Source organism: Mangifera indica, chromosome 12, assembly GCF_011075055.1.
Source record: "Mangifera indica cultivar Alphonso chromosome 12, CATAS_Mindica_2.1, whole genome shotgun sequence".
NCBI classification, from domain to species: Eukaryota; Viridiplantae; Streptophyta; class Magnoliopsida; order Sapindales; family Anacardiaceae; genus Mangifera; species Mangifera indica.
The window spans coordinates 1,479,462-1,500,421 of NC_058148.1; the positions used below are offsets into that span (position 1 = coordinate 1,479,462).

At 33.2% G+C, this 20,960-nt stretch overlaps 2 protein-coding genes across 2 annotated transcripts; one reads left to right on the forward strand and one right to left on the reverse strand.

Moving 5' to 3' along the window:
• The first annotated feature begins 5,304 nt into the window (after positions 1 to 5,304).
• LOC123193338 (YTH domain-containing protein ECT1-like) lies at positions 5,305 to 11,674 on the forward strand. The gene is made up of 10 exons (XM_044606240.1): positions 5,305 to 5,490; positions 6,121 to 6,180; positions 7,225 to 7,286; positions 7,719 to 7,875; positions 8,454 to 8,518; positions 8,654 to 9,013; positions 9,605 to 10,117; positions 10,391 to 10,603; positions 10,875 to 11,039; positions 11,183 to 11,674. Exons 2-10 carry the CDS (start codon positions 6,153 to 6,155, stop codon positions 11,321 to 11,323), a joined length of 1,704 nt encoding a protein of 567 aa, XP_044462175.1. The 5' UTR covers positions 5,305 to 5,490; positions 6,121 to 6,152; the 3' UTR covers positions 11,324 to 11,674.
• Positions 11,675 to 14,155: 2,481 nt separating this feature from the next.
• On the reverse strand, positions 14,156 to 19,606 carry LOC123193305 (bromodomain-containing protein C631.02). The gene is made up of 9 exons (XM_044606203.1): positions 19,484 to 19,606; positions 18,202 to 18,837; positions 17,987 to 18,064; positions 17,348 to 17,591; positions 17,008 to 17,107; positions 16,637 to 16,751; positions 15,406 to 15,792; positions 14,740 to 14,933; positions 14,156 to 14,542 (listed from the first exon to the last, which is right to left on the reverse strand). The coding sequence occupies exons 2-9, from the start codon at positions 18,799 to 18,801 to the stop codon at positions 14,539 to 14,541; spliced, it is 1,722 nt and encodes a 573-aa protein (XP_044462138.1). The 5' UTR covers positions 18,802 to 18,837; positions 19,484 to 19,606; the 3' UTR covers positions 14,156 to 14,538.
• Positions 19,607 to 20,960: the final 1,354 nt, after the last annotated feature.

Below are 20,960 nucleotides of genomic sequence, written 5' to 3' on the forward strand. Positions count from 1 at the left end.
CGTCTCTAGTTGGACTCATATTGGTCGTATTTTTACTGGTGATCCGGTATGTACTCGTTAATTAATAAGTCGATTAGTTCATTATATGTTACAATTATTTTGACTTATATATCTTCATCATTAGGAGGATATCACATTCCCTCTTCGTCTATCATCGATCGAGGAGGGTTTACCATGATACGCTAAGATTCGTGAGTACACCAATTTACTCGGTGCTAATTCCTCCTCATTTTTAGTTGTACCCGTTGAGACTTCTAAGACACATGAGGAGCCTATTCAGCCTACTGTTATAGAGCAGCCTATATGTTCCCCTATAGTTCAGAGCTCATGGACGACAGACCATCCTGGAGTTGAGGACCATCTTGGAGTGGAGGATCGCACTACCCATCATACCACCGAGTAGTGTCCCTCATTCGTAGCACCCAGTATTTCTACATTAGAAGCTACATTAGCGCACTGGGGTGCTACGATTTTACATGAGATATCGAGTTTTCACGATGATATCTCTTCCTAGATGACTCGATTTCGCGATGATACCTCTTCTCAGATGACTCGATTAGAGGATCGTATGACTCATTTGGAGGACATCGTCACGCGCACATATCCAGCCCTCGTCACTCAGGTTGTAAAACCACTTCTAATTTATTACTTATAAAAAATGTCTACAGTGTTATTATTCTGATAACTATTATTACATTGGTACAGGAGAGGGACGACGATATCCGACCGACATCCCCCATTGATACCGCAATACCATCCCATCACCCACACGAGGTCCGTATGACATTTCAAATTTATATTTATTGTTAAATGTCATTATTATATTATAGTATTGTTATATATGAAATGTCACTAATTAAGTTATTATTACTATTATCTTAGGGTAGTCGCCAGGAGGACGCACCGGTTAGCCCTTCTATTGCATCACCTGTCCGAGCTGAGGTATGCCACTTATCAATGAAACTTTATTTTTATGATTGTTCGGTTATCGATTAATATAGGGTATATATATTAGTATAGGGTCTTCCTCATAAAGGCCATCCTGTCGGATCTCATATAGGTTCTTTAGATCCTCCACATAAGGTATGATAATTATTATACATTATATCGACTTTTAGATGTGATATTATATTTTATATGAAATATCATTTACCATTTTGTCCTTTTCATGCATATAGGGAACCGGTATTAATATATTATCGATCGAGGGTTCTCCCTGAACACCTTCCCCAAAAGTTGAGGTTAACTTTTTTTTAAAAATGTCATTGATTGATCTGTCTTTTCAATTATATTGTTTATTTATTGATGTTTTGACTCTTTTTCAAGACGAACGATTATGGTTACTTGCTGATACCCCGAGCTTGACAAAAAAGATAGTGGATATTGGTTCACAGGAGTAGGACTTCCAGGAGGACGATTTTGAGGTCGTCCATATTGAGGTATATCAATCATACTTAGTATATAAATATTCGTATATATTGGTCACTAACATGTTCAAAATTACAATTTTCTAGTCCGTCGAGGGAGCACGTGCGGTGGACTTGAGCGTGATTCAAGATTCTCAAGCTAAACCTCCTCCCGCATACATGAAGAAGATAAAATAAATCGATTAATGCTAATTGTTACGTAGGATGAATGATGAATTAGTTATTTTTTGGGATCATGCAGATGATTCGTACAGCACGTGGTCGGATCGTCCGGAAGGGTCCACTGGTTCACACCCTATATACGAATCCACTCAAAGGGAGGGCGAAACGGTAACTTAGGACCATTCCATCCTCTGCCTCAGAGCATGAGGAATCTTTCCTCACGTGGTACACCAGAGCTGTGGCTTTCGACGCACATGATGTCTACTTCATCGGGTCGAAGTCAAAGGACAGTTTTTGGTGGCTTGTGGTAGAGTTGCGCCAGTGGCTGACCGACGATGTACGTTGTCTATACTATATAATTCGGGAAAAAGTTTGAGATATTTACCAATAACTAACACATGTGAAATTGTTTATACCATTTTAGCATGTGGATTCTTTTTTGGCTTTATTACGTCGGTGGCAGGACAAGCACCGTGCCACTATTTCCCAACATTGGACGATTGCCCACACATTCTTCGGAGGCTATATTGAGATGGCTTGGAAGAGTTGGCAGACCACACCGATTGACGAGTTTGAGTTTTTAGGGCTCTTCACGAGGATGGTTGATGTAGCGTACACCCTAGGATTATTGTACAAACCATGGGGGATAGTCGATCAGGTATAGTATATATATATTTCTATTACATTGAATTGGTTGACGACAACGATAATTAACTAAAATTTGTCACTATTTATAGGTTTACATCCCTATAAACTTCGACAATGCACATTGGATCGTCGAAGTTATAGATTTTCATGAGTGGTTGATTACGGTATACGATTCGGAGGTATCATATTCGGAGAATATGGGGACTCTTGAGCAGTGCATGCGACTGTATATGACATTCATTCTTGCGTTATTAAAGGCGACAAGTTTTTGGATAACTTCTAGGAAGACTCCACGACGTGATTCCCTCACTTTGCATCGAGCGACGGATGTCCTTCAACAGAGATTGGGCTCCGGTGACTGTGGCGTGTTTATGTTACAATTTTTTGAGTGTTTGGCATTATCACGGAGCTACGATTTTCCCCGAGAGTAGTCTACCTCTATGCGTCGACGTATAGCGACGCAATTGTATTTTCACTGTATTGAGTAACTCGCGGATGTGTATTTAGTTGACTTATTGTTTATTTATCGTTCTTCTTATGTTTACATGTATATATTTATTGTATATGCATATGTGTATGATATACTTTATCTGTGGTTATATATAGATATGTGATGTTACTATTAAGCATGAGTTGATATATCCTAAAACGATGAAATTCAAAAAAACAGAATTGAAATTCAAATTCTAAAAGTTAAAAAAACCCTAGAATGGCAACAATCGAAAAATTCTTTAAAAATCTGAAAAATACAATTCGATATATCGTAAAACGGTGAAATTCGAAAAAATAGAATTGAAATTCGAATTCTAAAAGTTGAAAAACCCTAGAATGGCAACAATAAAAAAATTCTTCAAAAATCTGAAAAATACGAATCGATATATCGTAAAACGGTAAAATTTGAAAAAACGGAACTGAAATTCGAATTCTAAAAGTTGAAAAACCCTAGAATGGCAACAATAAAAAAATTCTTTAGAAATCTGAAAAATACGAGTGATATATCGTAAAATGGTGAAATTCGAAAAAACGAAACTGAAATTCGAATTCAAAAAGTTGAAAAACCCTAGAATGACAATAATCAAAAAATTCTTCAGAAATCTGAAAATACGAGTCGATATATGGTAAAATAGTAAAATTCGAAAAAACGACACTGAAATTCGAATTCTAAAAGTTGATAAACCCTAAAATAATAACAATCGAAAAATTCTTCGAAAATCTGAAAAATACGAATCAATATATCGTAAAAAGATGAAATTCGTAAAAACAGAACTGAAATTCAAATTCTAAAAGTTGAAAAACCCTAGAATGACAACAATCGAAAAATTCTTCGGAAATATGAAAAATAGGAGTGATATATCATAAAACGGTGAAATTTGAAAAAACGGAATTGAAATTTGAATTCTAAAAGTTGAAAAACCCTAGGATGACAACAATCGAAAAATTCTTCGAAAATCTGAAAAATACGAATCGATATATCGTAAAAAGGTGAAATTCGAAAAAACAGAACTGAAATTCGAATTCTAAAAGTTGAAAAACCCTAAAATGACAACAATCAAAAAATTCTTCGGAAATCTGAAATATACGAGTGATATATCGTAAAACGGTGAAATTCGAAAAGATGAAACTGAAATTCGAATTTTAAAAGTTGAAAAACCCTAGAATGACAACAATTGAAAAATTCTTCAAAAATCTGAAAAATACAAATCGATATATCGTAAAATGGTGAAATTTGAAAAAACGGAACTGAAATTCGAATTCTAAAAGTTGAAAAACCCTAAAATGACAACAATCGAAAAATTCTTTGGAAATCTGAAAAATACGAGTGATATATAGTAAAACGGTGAAATTCGAAAAAACAAAACTGAAATTCGAATTCTAAAAGTTAAAAAACCCTAGAATGACAACAATCGAAAAATTCTTCGAAAATCTGAAAAATACGAATCTATATATCTTAAAACGGTGAAATTCGAAAAAATGGAACTAAAATTTGAATTCTAAAAGTTGAAAAACCCTAGAATAGCAACAATCGAAAAATTCTTCGAAAATCTGAAAAATACGAATCGATATAACGTAAAATGGTGAAATTCGAAAAAACGGAATTGAAATTCGAATTCTAAAAGTTGAAAAACCCTAGAATGGCAACAATCGAAAAATTCTTCAAAAATCTGAAAAATACGAGTGATATATCGTAAAACGGTGAAATTCGAAAAAATGGAACTAAAATTCGAATTCTAAAAATTGAAAAACCCTAGAATAGCAACAATCGAAAATTTTTTTGAAAATCTGAAAAATACGAATCGATATATCGTAAAACGGTGAAATTCGAAAAAACGGAACTGAAATTCGAATTCTAAAAGTTGAAAAACCTTAGAATGACAATAATCGAAAAATTCTTCGGAAATCTAAAGAATACGAATCGATATATCAAAATGTGCTCCAAATTTTAATAATATTTTTTTGACCTCCAATTATCTATTCCTAAAATTTTACTGAGAAATTTATAATGCTCTTATAATATTTAATATCAAAATACCCTTTAATTTTAATAAAATTTTTTTAACCCCATCTAGTGAGTGAGGAGGTTTATATAAATGAAGGGAAGGGTAATTTTGGTATTTCAGAAAAACTCATGGGTATTTTTGTTTAAAAATAGTTAATTTGGGTATTTTTGCTTGAAAATAGTGACTTTGGGTATTTTTACTTAGTAAGAGGGTATTTTGGCTATTTTTAATAATTTTCTTTATATAAATGAAGGGAAAGGTATTTTTGGTATTCTGAAAAAAGTCATGGCATTTTTGTTTATAAATAGTAAATTTGTCTATTTTTGCTTGAAAATAATGATTTTGGGGCTTTTTTTTTTTTTTGGGTATTTTGGCCATTTTAATAATTTTCCTTTAAAAAAAGTCACAGCTCCTGACACGTTGTCATTCCTTTTCAATTGCGTACCAATTTCCATTTCCCCTTTATGACCTCTATCTCATCATCCAACGGCCACAATCACTTTTTCTGGAAAGCAAGAACTAATCTCAGCCGTCCTTTCTCTCCTATATTAACCCACCCTTCACTCTCTTCTCTCCACTCCTCTTTCCCTCTCCCTTTCCTCTTCGAACATCACACACACGCCACTCGCCTCCGCTCTCTCCACGTCGAAAGCCGCCGTTCGTTCCGTCGGCCGGTCGGAGGCGGTTGAGCTGTTTCCCGCGGGGAGTCTTTATCCTCTCAGATCGCTTCCGGCGGCTCGATCCGTAGATTTTAGGTTTGTTTGTTGGCTCGGTTTGGATTTCTTTGTAATCTTTTTAAAATTTTGGGGTTCCAGTTATTCTGAGTTTTATTTGTTTTTGCTGTCAAAATTTTTTACTTTGCTTTGTAAATTTCATTTGTTCAATTTCCTACAGAAATTATTTTTCTTTAAGCAGGCAAACTAAAAATGTATGTGCCGATAATGTTACTGGAAAGTCGTTAGTCGTCGCTGTCATTGTTAAATGTCTTTTAATTTAGTAGGGTTATTAAATTTCAGTTTTTTTACTTGAATTTACCTTTTTTTTTCCTCAATGAAACAAACAAGTTGTTTTCTCTTTTTTATCTTTTTATTGTGAATTATTTTTCCTTAATTTTCAAGTTGCTGATTTATTTTCTTCAAAAATATCTTAACTTTGATAATCTTTTTGCTTCAGAATATCTACAAAAGTATTTAATTTTTTTTTAAAGCATATAAACAGCAAAATCTTTCTACTTTTTATTTAAGAGGAATTGAAAATTTCTTGGAAGTATTTAATTTTGAGGGTGTGCTTACATCAGCTTGTCCATTTTTTGCTTTATTGAATTTTTTTGAAATTTTTTCGGGATTTTTTAAGTGCTAAGTATTAATATCTATTTTCTCTTTTAGGGGAGCTAATTGGGTATTTGAAGAAGACCGTAATGGCTGGAGAAAAGAGCATTGAAAAAGGTACTTTTTTTTTCCTTGCGTTTAGGATTGGCTGGTGCTGCAATATTTGTTTTTGTAGTTTTTGGTGAAACTGTGGGTCTGTAGTTTGGTTTGTAGGGTTGGTCAGTTAGGGGTCTGGTTCTTCGGGTTTGTGCTGCAAGAATTTGCCAGGTTCATACTTAGTGAAAATTTTAGGGTTTGTGTAGACTGGCTTAGTGTGAAAACTGAGTTTACTAAGTGGTTTTGGATAATTTTTTGTTGTCCCATTAAAAGAGTTGATAGTTTTGGATGTGATGAGGAAGATGGAGCTGTTTTATATAAATGGGATGCTAACTTGATACATACATCCAGTGCCAAAAAAGTTGTTATAGAGGACCGTCTGAAATTTAGTGAAAAATTGGTTATTTTTGTGATGCATGATTTCATTTTGCTAAGTGGGGTATTCATTGTTTAGAACTTCTAAGGAAGAAGTTGACTTTGTTGACTGACTTGATGGCATTTTTGACGTTGTGAGTGGTAGGAAATGTTGATGCAATTAAGGACTGTTGGAAATTTAGTGAAGATGTTGATGCAATTAAGGACTTTTGGAAATTTAGTGAAGATTAGTAACTTTTGTTATAAGCGATTTTATTTTTTTGGGACATCATCAGGTTTCTGAGAAATTGAGTAATTTTCATCGTTAAAAATGATTGTAATGATTGTATGATCTTGTAATCTTATTCAACTCATTTATATGATTATTATTGAGACTAATTTTTTTTTTCTATAAATTAAAGCCTGGATGCCATGAATGTATCCTTTTGAAGTTCACTGGGTAGATTTACTTACAGCATGTGAGTGGGAAGTTTATAGCATTAACCATTGAGTGTATTAATTAGAGTTTTGATTGTCAATCTCAATTGCTCTGGATTGACATATGAATTTACTTCTCTAGTTTAATTATTATCTTGAATTTATTTTTTCATATTTATGCAATGCTCCCCCTTGCTTTAGTTTACTGTAAATTGACTTCCAAAAAAAATCTAATCCTTTTGTTTTTCGTTTCTCTTACGCTATGTTTACTAGATCAACCATTAGCAACAGAATTGAAGTCAGATCCCATCAGTAAATCAACTGAGCATGATGTGGTATGTCTCAAATTATGTTTTATTCGTCACAATGATCATAGAACATACATTTACTTATTTAAATTAATAGGAAAGAGATAAATTTTCTTTTTATTATCAAATATTCTTTAGAAATTTATGATCTTAGCTATTAACTGCAAGCGAATGATATGTGAATGTCATTCCATTTGCAAATGTATGGCTTTCTTCATGTATGAATATCAAAAATACAATCTTTTTCTCCTTGCAAGTGATTTCGATTTTGGTAGAAGATTGTGCTTATTGCTATTGTTACTTTAAGCATATAAATATTCAACAGCATAAAACAATTTTTTGTTGTGGGGTATGATATTTACAGCAATAAGTTATAATTGTTAATTTTCTATCAAAATTTCTTCTTTTATTCTATATGTTTGTTTGATCATTAATCATATTTTAATCTTTTCTTTGCAGGCTTCTGGAAACAATGGAATACCATCTGATTTAACATCTACCATGGCCTCCTTGGGGGATGTACCTTCTAGCATGAAAGGTGAGACTAATCAAGAGTCAGCTGGAGGGCATGGTCCTGACAATCAACCTACTGTCTTTGACAACTATTTGTACCCAGGTTAGATATTGGGATGTTCTTTTGTGTGAGTCTTGATCTTTTATAACAATGTTAAAGTTGTTCGAATTGGGTTAGGTGTCTTCAAAGTTGACTGTGCTGGCACTTTAGTAAGAATATTTATGTTATGCTTAAGAATTCTATAATATACTACAATCAAATATCGATATTACACCTCAATATGATGAAAGCAAGGCCCGATATTGATTTTGAACCTTGCAGATGTTGATTGTATGGAAAGAGGCTTCTACAAGGAAATGATGTTTTACTTTATTCTAAATACTAGTTTTAGTGTACCAAGTTTATATTTGATGCATCAAAAATTGCTTTTTTAATTGGTATGGCAAAATCTTGAACCAGCTTCAGCCCTTTCTAATGTGGTAGCAATAATTTACCTGTCCATATTGCTCAACACTAATATGGATGTTATTTGCGATTTTTTTATATGAAGTAATGTGCAAAACAAATGTACCTCCCAGGTTCCTTTGCTTTCTAGGAGTTAAGTTCTTTTATAGATCTAAATGTAGCTTTCATTGGGCCATCACATTTACTCTTTTGAATTTATGACTGTCATCTTGCAGCGTATAATGGACCCTTTGCTCAAGTGGACAATAATGGATATTATCAGACAGATGCCTCTCATTTGGTTTGTTCTGCCAGCAGCTACTTCTTGGAAATTTATTTCCAACATGTTGCAATATTATGTTTTATAAACATGGGTTCCTGTTACATTCCTATGACATCTTAAATTTGATATATTTATAATGGATGTTTGCTCCAGGGTCTGCAATCTGACAATGGTTCACTTATCTATTATCTGCCTGGCTATGATCCATATGGTTCGGGAACTCTTGTAGGTGTTGATGGGCAATGTGTTGGTCAGCAACCTTATTTTTCATCCTCGGGTTATCTCCAACATCCTGTTTCCTATGGATCAGAAGCTATGTCATGTTATACATGGGATACAACATATGTTGGAAATGCTCAAAATGGAAATTTCACTGGTTTTGGAAATGCAAAATATGATGGCTCTACTGCTTATGGGAAGTCGAATGGCTTGAACTATATGAAAACAAATGGAAATGTTACTAACAAAATTTCTAAGTCTTCATATGCACAACTTACGAAACCATTAAGCAAGGTAAACTGTAACTCTTTGAGCAGAATATTGTACCAGTTCATGGTATCTTTAATTGTTGAACCGAATTATTACCTAAGATTTATATACCCATATTATTTGGCATTACCAGGATATTGAAATGGACTTAAAATTTTTATCTCATTATTATTTATATGTTTTTTAGTTGTCTGATAAAATAATTCGGACAACCATCTTATTGCCTTGCTAGAAACAGTGTTTTCAATATTTACCTTATTTATTTTTTACCTCCTCCATTCATACACTGAGTTGTTAGGTTTTTGGATATAATAAACCTCTTCCTATAGTTTCCTGGCTCTGACATTTGTGAGGAGACAGAAGCCTTAATAAGATTATCCACTTCAGTGAATTTTTTCTAGCACAAAATATAAGAAGTTAATTATTATTATTATTATTTTAAATGGCTACCCCGGAATTTATCATACTTACTGGATCTGCTTATGCTGTTATTGAGTTGTAAATGCTATTTTTTAAATTAGTTGAATGTTGCTGGAAAAGGAGTCTTCCAGATATTGCTATAGTGGAATTTGTGAACTTTAAATTTTTTGATACTATGAGCCTTTCCTGCTGCAGGTGCCTCAGTTGGGTTCTGATTTTGCAGCAGGCCTTTTGAAGGGATACCCTATGGGAAAGTACTCATCTTTTGCTAACCAAAAACAAGGTCTTTACCCACATAATGGTCAGGTGAATTGCAAAACTAATGGTAGGCTGTGGAATGGAAATGATAGATATAGGTTGAGAGACAGATTTAGTAGAAATGGTGATTTGGAATTGGCGGTTGAACTAACTTGTGGTCCAAGGGCCCACAATAAGAGTGCCCCTTTGGATGCTTCAGTCAAGAAGGAAGGGTTGGGGCTAGCAGTACATAGAGATCAATATAACTTACCTGATTTCCAAACAGAGTATGAAAAAGCAAAGTTTTACATCATTAAGTCCTACAATGAAGATGACATTCATAAGTGCATTAAGTATGATGTATGGGCAAGCACCCCAAATGGTAATAAGAAGCTAGATGCGGCATTTTGTGAGGTAGGAAAAAAAGCAAGTGAAACAGGAACAAAGTGTCCTATCTTCCTGTTTTTCTCGGTAAGCTTATTAATTAATCTTATGTATACATTGGTGAAACTACTTGCTTCACTTACTGTATTTCCTGTTTACATCATATATTCTGTTGTCACTAGAAGTTCCATGATTTTATTAATCTTTTTGCACTTATTTTTTATTTGCTGGCAAATATGATCATATTCACCTTTGAAAGTTTTGTCAACTTATGTTGATTTATCTCTTGCTATAATGTGTTTTCAACTTAATTATACAGTTCTATTTCGTTCTCCTTTAAAGACTTGTTATTGATTTCAGGTCAATGGAAGTGGACAATTTGTTGGCGTGGCTGAGATGATTGGGCAAGTGGACTTTAACAAAGATATGGCCTTTTGGCAACTTGACAAGTGGAATGGGTTCTTTCCAGTAAAATGGCACATAGTAAAAGATGTTCCCAATGCTCAGTTGCGGCATATCATTCTTGAAAATAATGAAAACAAACCAGTAACCCATAGCAGAGACACTCAAGAGGTATTTACACTTATATTTCCCTTGGTTGATGCCATGCAAATTAAATTATTTCCTTATTTTTTCTTTACCTCAAGCAGATGGGGTATTGAACTCGTTTTGTTTCTTTTCTTTTTGTAATTTGTGGGAACATTTTGGTTAAATATTGTAGCAGACAATATTATGTTTACTTTACACGATTTTGGTGAATGATCCAGTTGTTTTGAAGAAGATTTGCATCCATTCCAGTGTAAATTAATGTTTTGATTGGCATGATTGTAACTATGAATTTCAGATTGGGTTACAGCAAGGGTTAGAAATGCTGAAAATTTTCAGGAGTTACTCAGCGAAGACATCATTGTTAGATGATTTTAACTTCTACGAAACTCGAGAGAAGTCTCAAAATGTAAAAAAGAGCAGTAAGCCAATTACTCTGAGGATTAAGGATGATGGTTTCCCAGTAAGTTATCTTTTTGGTTTTTCTTTCAAGGAATTGCATAAAATCATGTTTTACTTGATTAAGTTGGGTGTTATAGAGGTATATTTTCTTTGAACTGGAGTTGAATTGTTTTTTTTTTTTTTTTTTTAAAACCATTCTTGCAGAAGAATGTAAAACCTGGAGAGAGGAATTTTGAAGAGTCTCTCATCAACCTCACAAAAGACCTCTCGCTGAATGCATCCCCCACCCAGGAGATGGGCACGGTAATTAAATCAATAGAAAACTCAGTTCCTTCTGCTCCATGAGCATTTTTCTTTTTCTGAGCTTTAAGATTCCTGTAGTTGTGGTGCCATTTTCTTGCCTTTCTTCCTTTGTTTGCTGGTTTTGGTTTAGGGTTATGGAGGCCATTGGTCTGGTCTCTCTGGTGGGTGTTTTAGTATTTAGCTTTGTTAAGGAGTGAGTGAGATTTAATAGTTTAATTGGAGTTGGTTTAATTTTCCAGAAAAGAAAAGACAAAAAGTTGGTATTTTGTGAGTTAAGTTTGTTTGTGTTGTTGATCATTGCATTTACCTTAATGGTTTGGAGAGTTGATGTATATACAACTAATATACTAACGAGTATGTATGCTATGAAATGGTGACTTTTGATTGGTGCCAGAATCACTGAAACAACATGAAAATAAAGCAAATTTTTCTTTCACAAAATTTGCTCTTCTCTAATATCAATTAGTGTATGTCAAATGTATGAGCATTTTGTGGGAGAATTCAAAATGGTCTGTGTCCTAAATTTTGAGAAAACTGATGTTCTTGTGTACATGTTTTTTAAAACTAGATAAGACTGGTCGGGTTCAATGGTTGAACGATAATCAAATTAGTTTTGATTCACTTAAAAACCCTTTTTGCAAATAAATTGGATTAAACTTGGTTAACATAAATTTTTTTTTTTTTAAAAGAATTTAAAAACTTGCATCTTATTTATCATATTTAAATATGTTTATTATCAAATTAAAATTATTTTAATTTTAAATAAGTAAAATTATATAATTATTAATAAATTATATAAAAAAATTTTAAATATTATTTTTGAATAATTAACTAGTTTAATTATTGGTCATCAATGTAATCATTAGTTGGATTAGATTGTCTTCTTTGCCAATCGATATTTGGTTTGATTCTAAAACATTACTTTTACATAAAATGATGTTATTATGTAAGGCATATAAATAACATCACTGTCAAATTTCCAACTGTTAGAAGGATAAGACCCACAAACATTAAGCTTATTATTATTATTAGTATTAAAACACATAGTAGTTGAATTATGATCTAATTATGTATTAAAATTTTAATTTTTTATATTATGTATTATATATTGTGAATTTTAGGGTATATTTTTTCATTAATAACAATAATAATAATAATGTATAAAATAATAAAAAATTTTAATTATTACGGTATTATCTTGAAATATCACAAATACTATAAAATTTTAAAATTTTTTATGTCATCACTTTTTAAAATGAAATACTATGGGTATATGATGAAAAATATTATAATATAGTATAAATAAGTTAATTTATATATTGTATAACAATAAACATAAATAAAATATATACACCATACCAATTATCTACATAAATAATATTTAAATGGATTAAATTTTTTTTTATCTTGGATCTATTTGTAATATTTTGTAATGATAAAATTGAAATAAAAACAAAATTGTAAATATAGAGAATTATTGTTTGCGAATTCAGATAATTTTTGAAAGAGAATTGATGAGAGAAAATGAGATTGAAAATATAATGAAAAAATTAAGATTAAAATATTTGTAAATAAAATTGGAAAATAGAAAAGATTTGAGTTATTTATGGAGGATGAAAATATAAAAAATTAAAAAAAATTAAGCCAGTAGTTGTTCTGGCTTTTATTTGTGGCAGAAGCAACTGCAAAAGGCAATTGCTTATGTAGCAAGTAGAAGCCAACTCCCATATAATTTTTTAATATTTTTAACAGTAATGACTAGGTTGCCAGCCTATGGGCCTAATACATAAGCTTATAGCCCAACTTGGAAGGCTTATGGGCTGAACTTCATACATTATAGTCTCAAGTTGGGCCTCAATTTTGGGCTTTGAACGGACCTCTATTTGGCATGACCCAATTGACGTGTTAGGGGTGATTTCAAGATGAGCTGGTTTGGGTGTGGCTAAGTGTTTTACTCAAATAAGAAGCTTAAGCTGAAGAATGATTTGTTGAGTTTGAGTTTGCCCTGAGATCGACATTTTTCTAATGTTGTATTAGAGCTCATTTCGTCCGTGATTTTTTTCTTTGACCATTTTTTTTCAATAATAGTTCTCATTTTTTTATGTTATTGTTTATCAATTTGATTTTAAATTGATTGTTTTGAATTGGAATAAAACTTGAATTGACTTATCTGGGTAAGATTTTTTGTTTTTTTGTTTTTCATAAATTGTAGATTACTCCTAAACAAATACTGAAACAACAAAAATTTACCCTTTTTAATGAAAAAATTAAATTTATTATCGTTTTGAGTGTTTAAAACAGAGAGAGAGTGCCCTCCCACGTTTTTAAGGTCTGTTTAGAGGCCGAGAAAGTCAAAGAAAATAACCTCAATGACAGAAAATCCAAAGCATTCTCTTGACGCCACTCCTGAATCCTCCAAGATCCCGATTCCATGCCCAACTTTATCAGCTTATTTTGTTCTCTGTGACTCTTATAATCACTAATTCTACATACATGATTGCATTTTCCTGTGTTCCTTTTGTCAGATTGATGAGCTGCAGAGGCACATATTTGAGGGTGGCAAAACATATAGGGCCATTGTTACTCAGAAACTTTTGAGGAATCTAATATGGGATCTATGTCTCAAATCCTCTAAGTGTGCCATTAAATCATTATGATAACATTGTAGCAAACTTTCTTAAATATCAGTGCCTGTGAAGCCAAGGCAAGGTTTTCCCAGACCACTAATTGAACAGTTTCATTCAAGTTCTTATGGTGAGATTACCTCGTTATATATCTTGCATATCAATGTTCATCAAGAATAAAATTGTTTATTCACAGGATAGACTGCTGTTCCAAGCGATTACTGCCATGTCACAGATGAATAGAGAGATGTATGATGAAATTTCTTGACCATAAGATGTGGAAGAATTTAATCAGTAATACAGATCAGCCAATGAATTCTGGACAAGGGCGGGCTCACTAACTCTGCCTACCCTCTCTAAACTGCATTTAATCCCAGAATCTCTATACAATTACAGAAGTTCTTAATAATTGGAGTGCAATAAAAATTAATTTCAGAAGTTTAGCCATGGCTTCAGAGGACCACTTTGCTTATATATCGTTACCAAAGTTCAGATGCTCAAGACAGTTAGCATTGCGTATAAAGCATAGTAAAAACGTAAAATGGCCACTTGAGTCGCTGGAGAGTTAGACATTTTTCAATCCAGAGGTCTCTGACTTCAGACTTGTTGAATCACCTCCAAAACCAATAATCACTACCTGCTCAATTTGAAGGGTAAATATTACTTGCTATTGGAACACCAGCATTCTATACTGGCACTGAAGCCATGTAACAGGAATTTGAAATGATGTTATACTGTGCTTCATGTTCAGAAACAATAATAAACCCGACAAAATTGCAAGGAATACTAACATTTGTCTAATAGAAAGTGCTTAGAAACAATTAAATGACTTACTTCATTAGCGACTCGATAGCTGCATGAATGGAATTATTATGAGTAGAATCCTGGCAGTGAAGCAGGGAATGAGGTCCATTCCAGACAGATTTTTTATTGTTGGGGAAGAGAATTCCACATAAATTCAAAAGCATGGGACTTTCAACTTGGAAGTTACTGTACAGCTTCGCTTTTCCTTCCCAATCTTGTGACTCCTTTAACCGAATCAAACTATCAAGTCAGAAGATCAACAATGAAAACTAAAAAGAAAATAAAGCACTTTCATGGATAACATGTCAATGTTTATACATCTTTTCTATTGTTCTGTGTTATGCAATAGAACACAGAGAATGACAGATGCCTTATGTTCTAAACTTTATGAGGTACCTGTGCCAGTGATGACAATTATGTGATGCATATAATAACAGATGGGTGGGGGTCTTTCAGTGCAGCAGTGCAGCTTCCAGTGGAAGACATTATTCATTTTTCAAATCAAGAACATGTTAACTATGATAAACCCAGAGACTGCGATGAACCATAGGCATGCTGAGTACCAAAGATTCCTAGGCTTCCGGTTACTTTAATACTCTTTGTCTCTTTGTAATAGGCCAACAAAATACTTAAACGGTACTAAAGCAGGTCCTTCATCACTGTTTGTTTATGCCATATGCATACATACTGACATACCTTATCCATTTTCTCCTTAACAGTGGCAGTTTCGTCCTCATGCCCCAGGGAATGTATCTGGACTCCTGCTCCAGGCTGCTGAGCTTTTCCTGGTTCAGATTGTCTGATAGACTCTCTTGAGACTTCACCCTCACCTTTCTTTTGAATCTCCGTCTCATTCTCTTCATCTTCTTCTTCTCCATCCTCTTCTTCATCCTCCTCATCCTCTTCCTCTTCGTCCTCATCTGCCTCATGCTTCCTGTCCATATGGCTATATTGAGGCTTTGTACTCAGCATTTTCATCTCCTGTCTTTTCCCTTCAACCTCAGTATCTGCATCAAGTTCTTGTGATTCACCTGAATCTGATGATGAATCATCACCACCAGGACTTTCTACGGGAGAAGTTTCCTTTAATAGAAAAAAAAAAGAAAGAGAAAATCATTTAGAATACAATAAATTAATTGTTTCTGTACACATGGGAAGAAAGGAAAGACACAAAATAAAAAACAGATGTTTTATCTTCGAGAACTTTGAGCTTTGAAATACATAAATGCATGATCTATTGCTGAATTAAGAAAGAAACTCTTTTCTTCAGTAAAATTTTGTAGAGCAAATTAATAGCCCATTATTTAACAACACGATATTTACATATGAATATTCAGTCATAGTGTATGAGAAATAGAAATGTTCAAGGCTTACCCAAAAAATAAATAAATAAATAAAAATGTTTAACCACTGAAAATGGACAATTTACTAGCCATTGCATATGGGAGGGACCAAGATTATAATAATAGTAAACAGAAAGGCCGCACGATTGAAACTTAACAATCTTTGAGGTCAGCAAATTTACTTAATGATTAATGATACGGTGAAAAATCTGCCGATAAACATGCTTGTTTTCAAACCAATTTGTCTTGTCCAAAGAAAGAAAATTGCCAGAGAATCAATAACTTCAATGCCCCAGTAAGAATGTATAAAGTACAAAGGTAGTCAAATTTGGTCATACTTATCATTTAGATCCCTTTTTCCTATATGGCCCAATCTGTGGCCCAGTCTGGACCCAATGTCAAACTCAATGGCTTGCAAATTTATTAAAACGTGGTCAAATAAAGGAAGAAAAAAAGAAAAAAAGACATTGCACACTTACCATACATCAGACTTGCAAAAATGTTAGGTGAAAATTCAGTTATTTATCAATAGAAGGCATATGGAATTTTAACTGAAAAAGATATTATTATATCTCCTGCTTTACCTCTTGAACACCAACTCCAATCTGGCGGTTAGCGATTCGAGCACTCTCCTCACGCTCCCTTTTGCGGCGTTTTAGAACACATATAGCACATAAACAATCATGTTTATGACGCCTTCTGCAAATAAATGGAAACTTTACTGATAAGGAAAAAAATGCTTGAACTATAAATAATTAACTGAAGCTCAAACGTAAGAACTTGATAAATTTTGGTAGCCATTACTAGTTCTTTTCTAAAATTTTGTAGCATAAGTAACACCCGCTCCATATTAACATAAGACACTCCACTGACATATCATAATAACAGAAAAAAAAAAAAAAAAAATTACACTCCCTATTCCCCATGAAAGAAAATGGTATCTGCATAAACATACCCATGACGTTTTCCTGACTTCTGCTTTGATTGGCCACCTTTAATGTGTACTTTTCCTTGACTGGACTGGGCAGCATTTTCAATTTGAATAATTTCGACACCTAACAAAAGAAAATGAATAAGGTTAAGGCCACTTCTAGAATATGAAGCCTGTCACATTTTAACCAATATAAGCACATGCAATGCATCAGGAAATTGCATTATATACATGTTTAAGGTTGCACAACCCTAAAATAGTCTATATTATTAACTGAAATGACAATCAAATGTGTACTCATAATCCAGCATACTGAAAATTGAATTACATTAACTAGGAAAGTGTACAAACACAAAACTCTCACCATTGTTTCCAATTGGTTGTTCGCTGTATAACCCAGCTGCCATCCAGTACTTCATAAAATTTTTCTTCACCCGCTTCATAAGGTCCAAGATATAGTCACCTTTGTTATTATACCTGTTACAATTCTCCCAGATGTACTGTACATCCTTGTAGACATCTTCTGAGTTCATATACTTATCACCATTTTCAAGATTTGAACATATTGTTCCAAAATCCATTGGTGTATCTATAACATCAAAATAATCCTGGTTCCAAACAACATGGCAGTCCAAATTAAAAAAAGGAAAATCTTATTCAAAGATTAGAAGGAGCGAAAAAAAGAAAAACAAAGTGAAAATAAAACTCAGCCCTACACATCAGACATATATGACAAAGTGGCAAGGCATGCAAAAGCCTTAAGTAGCCCAGTACCTTTATTGCATAAATTCAAAGAACATATAGGAATGGCATAAGCCTTGTGATTTCAATATTTAAACTCTTTAACTCTAAGGTATTTACCCACACAAACTTCATAGACAACAGTAAAACCAGATAAATTGCAAGAGCTTTAACTTTCTGGGCACTTGTCTAGACATGAAAATCCTCTCAGTAACAAGAACAGAAGGGTAGATTCCAAAAGCATCTCACAGAGAACACTTACTGGTATTCCCAAAGCTTCAGGATTCACAGGAGCATTAAAGGGCTCAGCTGCATCCATTTTCATTACCTTCTTAATTACCTGTTGAGGTATAAACAAAGACAATAATCAGTAACATTATATCTTTTATTTATAAATCTGCAACTGAAAAAACAAAGACACAAAATGATACAGTCCAGCAAGCTCAGCAGAGACCCATTCCAACCATCTTAACATACCATCAATGCTGCATCTAGTTCTTCTCTGTCATATTGATTATCTGTACGAGGTCTCTTATGTTGTTTTTGAAAAGAACTCTCGCCTTGTGCCGTGACATTGTTGCTAGTGTTGTCAACACTTGAACCAGCCAAAGCCTTAGATGGCTTAATCTTAATGCTCCCAGCTTTCCTCATTGAATTCCCCAAAAGACCCATTTTCAGTTCGGCCAATGACATAGCACTGTCCTCCATTCTGTCAACAATGCCACCTTGTCTCTCGAAACCCATTTGCGAGCTACTCTTATCAGTATCACTATGTGAAGAATCCAAAATTTTTGAAGTCTTCAATTTCACTTTCACACGTCCAACTGGCTTTCCTAAAGCCTTATCAATTGACCCATCGGGGTTTATATTTGCAACATTCAGGGGCTGATCAGTCCCAGTTGAAGAAGGTGTATTAATCTCCATCGTTGACTCATATTCATCATTTCCATACTCATCCACCTTATCGGAATTATCTTCTGTGTTATTAAGACTAACAGCATTTGACATAGCCTCCTTTCTAGCTGCTGCAGATGCCCCTTTGAATTTTCCCTTTTTGTGCCCCCGCTTTCGCTTCATGTTTAAACTTCCAAGAATTGGTTTATCCTCAGAACACTACAAGCAATGACAAGTTAATACACAAACTACAGAGATCTATAAGAAACTCATTACGAAACCATTAATTTTGTATTCATACGCCATAAAAAAACTAACCCTTTTACAGAACCATACAAATCAAGATAGAAATTCTCCTTAACAATTAAAACTTAATCAATCGAACTCAAAAAAACTTCCAGCAAATTTTCTAGTCTATCCGAAATATTCCATTGACCTCTCTGAGGTTTAACTTGATCACAATCAAATTTCTGCTGACTGAAAAATAAATAAAAAAATAAAACCCTAAACACAGCTTAAGTGTCAATGTAACTCAATGAAACACCAAAACCTAATCTTCACCCTCCTTCCTCCCCCCCCCCACCAAACCAAAAAAAAAGGCTAAAAACCCTAAATCCTTATCTCTAATTTCCCCGTCAATAAAAAAGTTTCAAATTCCTGAAAACCCAGAAAAGGATGAGCTTCAACAAAACCCTAGAGTCATGAACAAAAACAAGCAACCAAAAAGTTTCAATCTTTTGAAATTAGGCGCAAACGGCGGCATTTAGCGTCGAAAAGTAGTAAAAATAGACTTAAAATACATAAATTTAAATATAATTTATTAAGCTATATAAAATTAAGACAAAGAAATTATGTTTGGCTTTACCTCGTCAATGAATCCGAAGAGACAAAGCTAATTGAAGGGAAGTGCGATTTTTGTTTTTATAGGTTTCGGGAAGTACGACGAAAGATGAACTAATAATAATAATAATATAAAAATTTTGTATTTCGAAACATCTTAAAACAGGTTTGCATACTTGAGGCGGTGTCGTTTTAGAGATTTGTACATAGGCTGTTTAAGTTTGAAGCCCGATGAGCCCAAAAATTTTCCCCTTTCTTATCAGGCCCATTCATGTCAGCTTAACAGGCTAAGGCTATTTGCTATAAATATTGTCCATGGCGTACATACAATCAATTGATAGTTTAGGAATTTACACCCTATTTAACCACTCTTATATTAGCAATGCACAATATATTTAATATTTCTTTTATATTTTATGGACATAAAATTTAACTACGAGTGTCACAAAATCCAAAACATATAATTCACACCTATCATTCCTATATCATAAAAACACTATAAAATCCTATTTACTTGGGTTTATAGCATAAAGAATTTGATATCGATCCTCTTTTTTGATCACAAATTCATTCCTCTAATGTCTAAAACTGTCGAACAATGAAAGAAACATGTTTATCTTTTTTTTTTTTTTTTTTTTTTAATGTTGAAAGCATGAAAGGGGGTTATACTTGTGTGGGATCATGTATATTTTATTGAATTTTATATCACATGGCTATCAAAACAAGTGTTCATCTTTTAATCCACTTATGACCTGACACGTTATTTGATTCATCCACTCAGCATTTTTTGAACAGGCATTCACCCTCTTGGGACAACCATTGGACTACCTTTTTTCATAGTTTCTCTAATTTAATCACAATTCAATATTAGTTTAACAAGCCTAAAGGAAAAAGACAAAAATAGTCTCACTAGGCATTTATAGTTGTTATATCAAATTTGTATAATATTTCTATTGATTGAAATTGAATTTTCAGTTTTTGTGCTAAAAAGTTTAATTGTATTGTGACAATCTAATTCTAGTTATAATGGATATGAATTTGTTGGATTGGAGTAGGGCTCATGATTAAGCTACAGTTATAGTTGAATCATATAAAAATTTCATTTGTGCATCTTCATAATTTATAGCTTGTTTTACTTTCTATTGCAGGAGTTCATATATAGGTAAATCTTTTGTACTCACAAATTGTGATGATCATAACCAATTTGTATCAATTACAATTGGTATCTGAGTGAGTTATAAATTTTCCATATTCATAGATCTATTCATTGGTTGGTTTAACATATAATGATACACAAAGCAAACCCAAATTACAATAATGTTCTGATAAAAAAAAACTCTTCTTATAAGATGCACAGAACAATCTCGTTTTTCTTTCCACAAATTAACACTCTAAGAATGACCACTGGACTAGAACAACCATTGGAGTGGTTTGTTCTTCCTTGAAATGACTAAGATGCTTCTGATACATGCGATGACAAATTTAATGAAATTATTATTTTT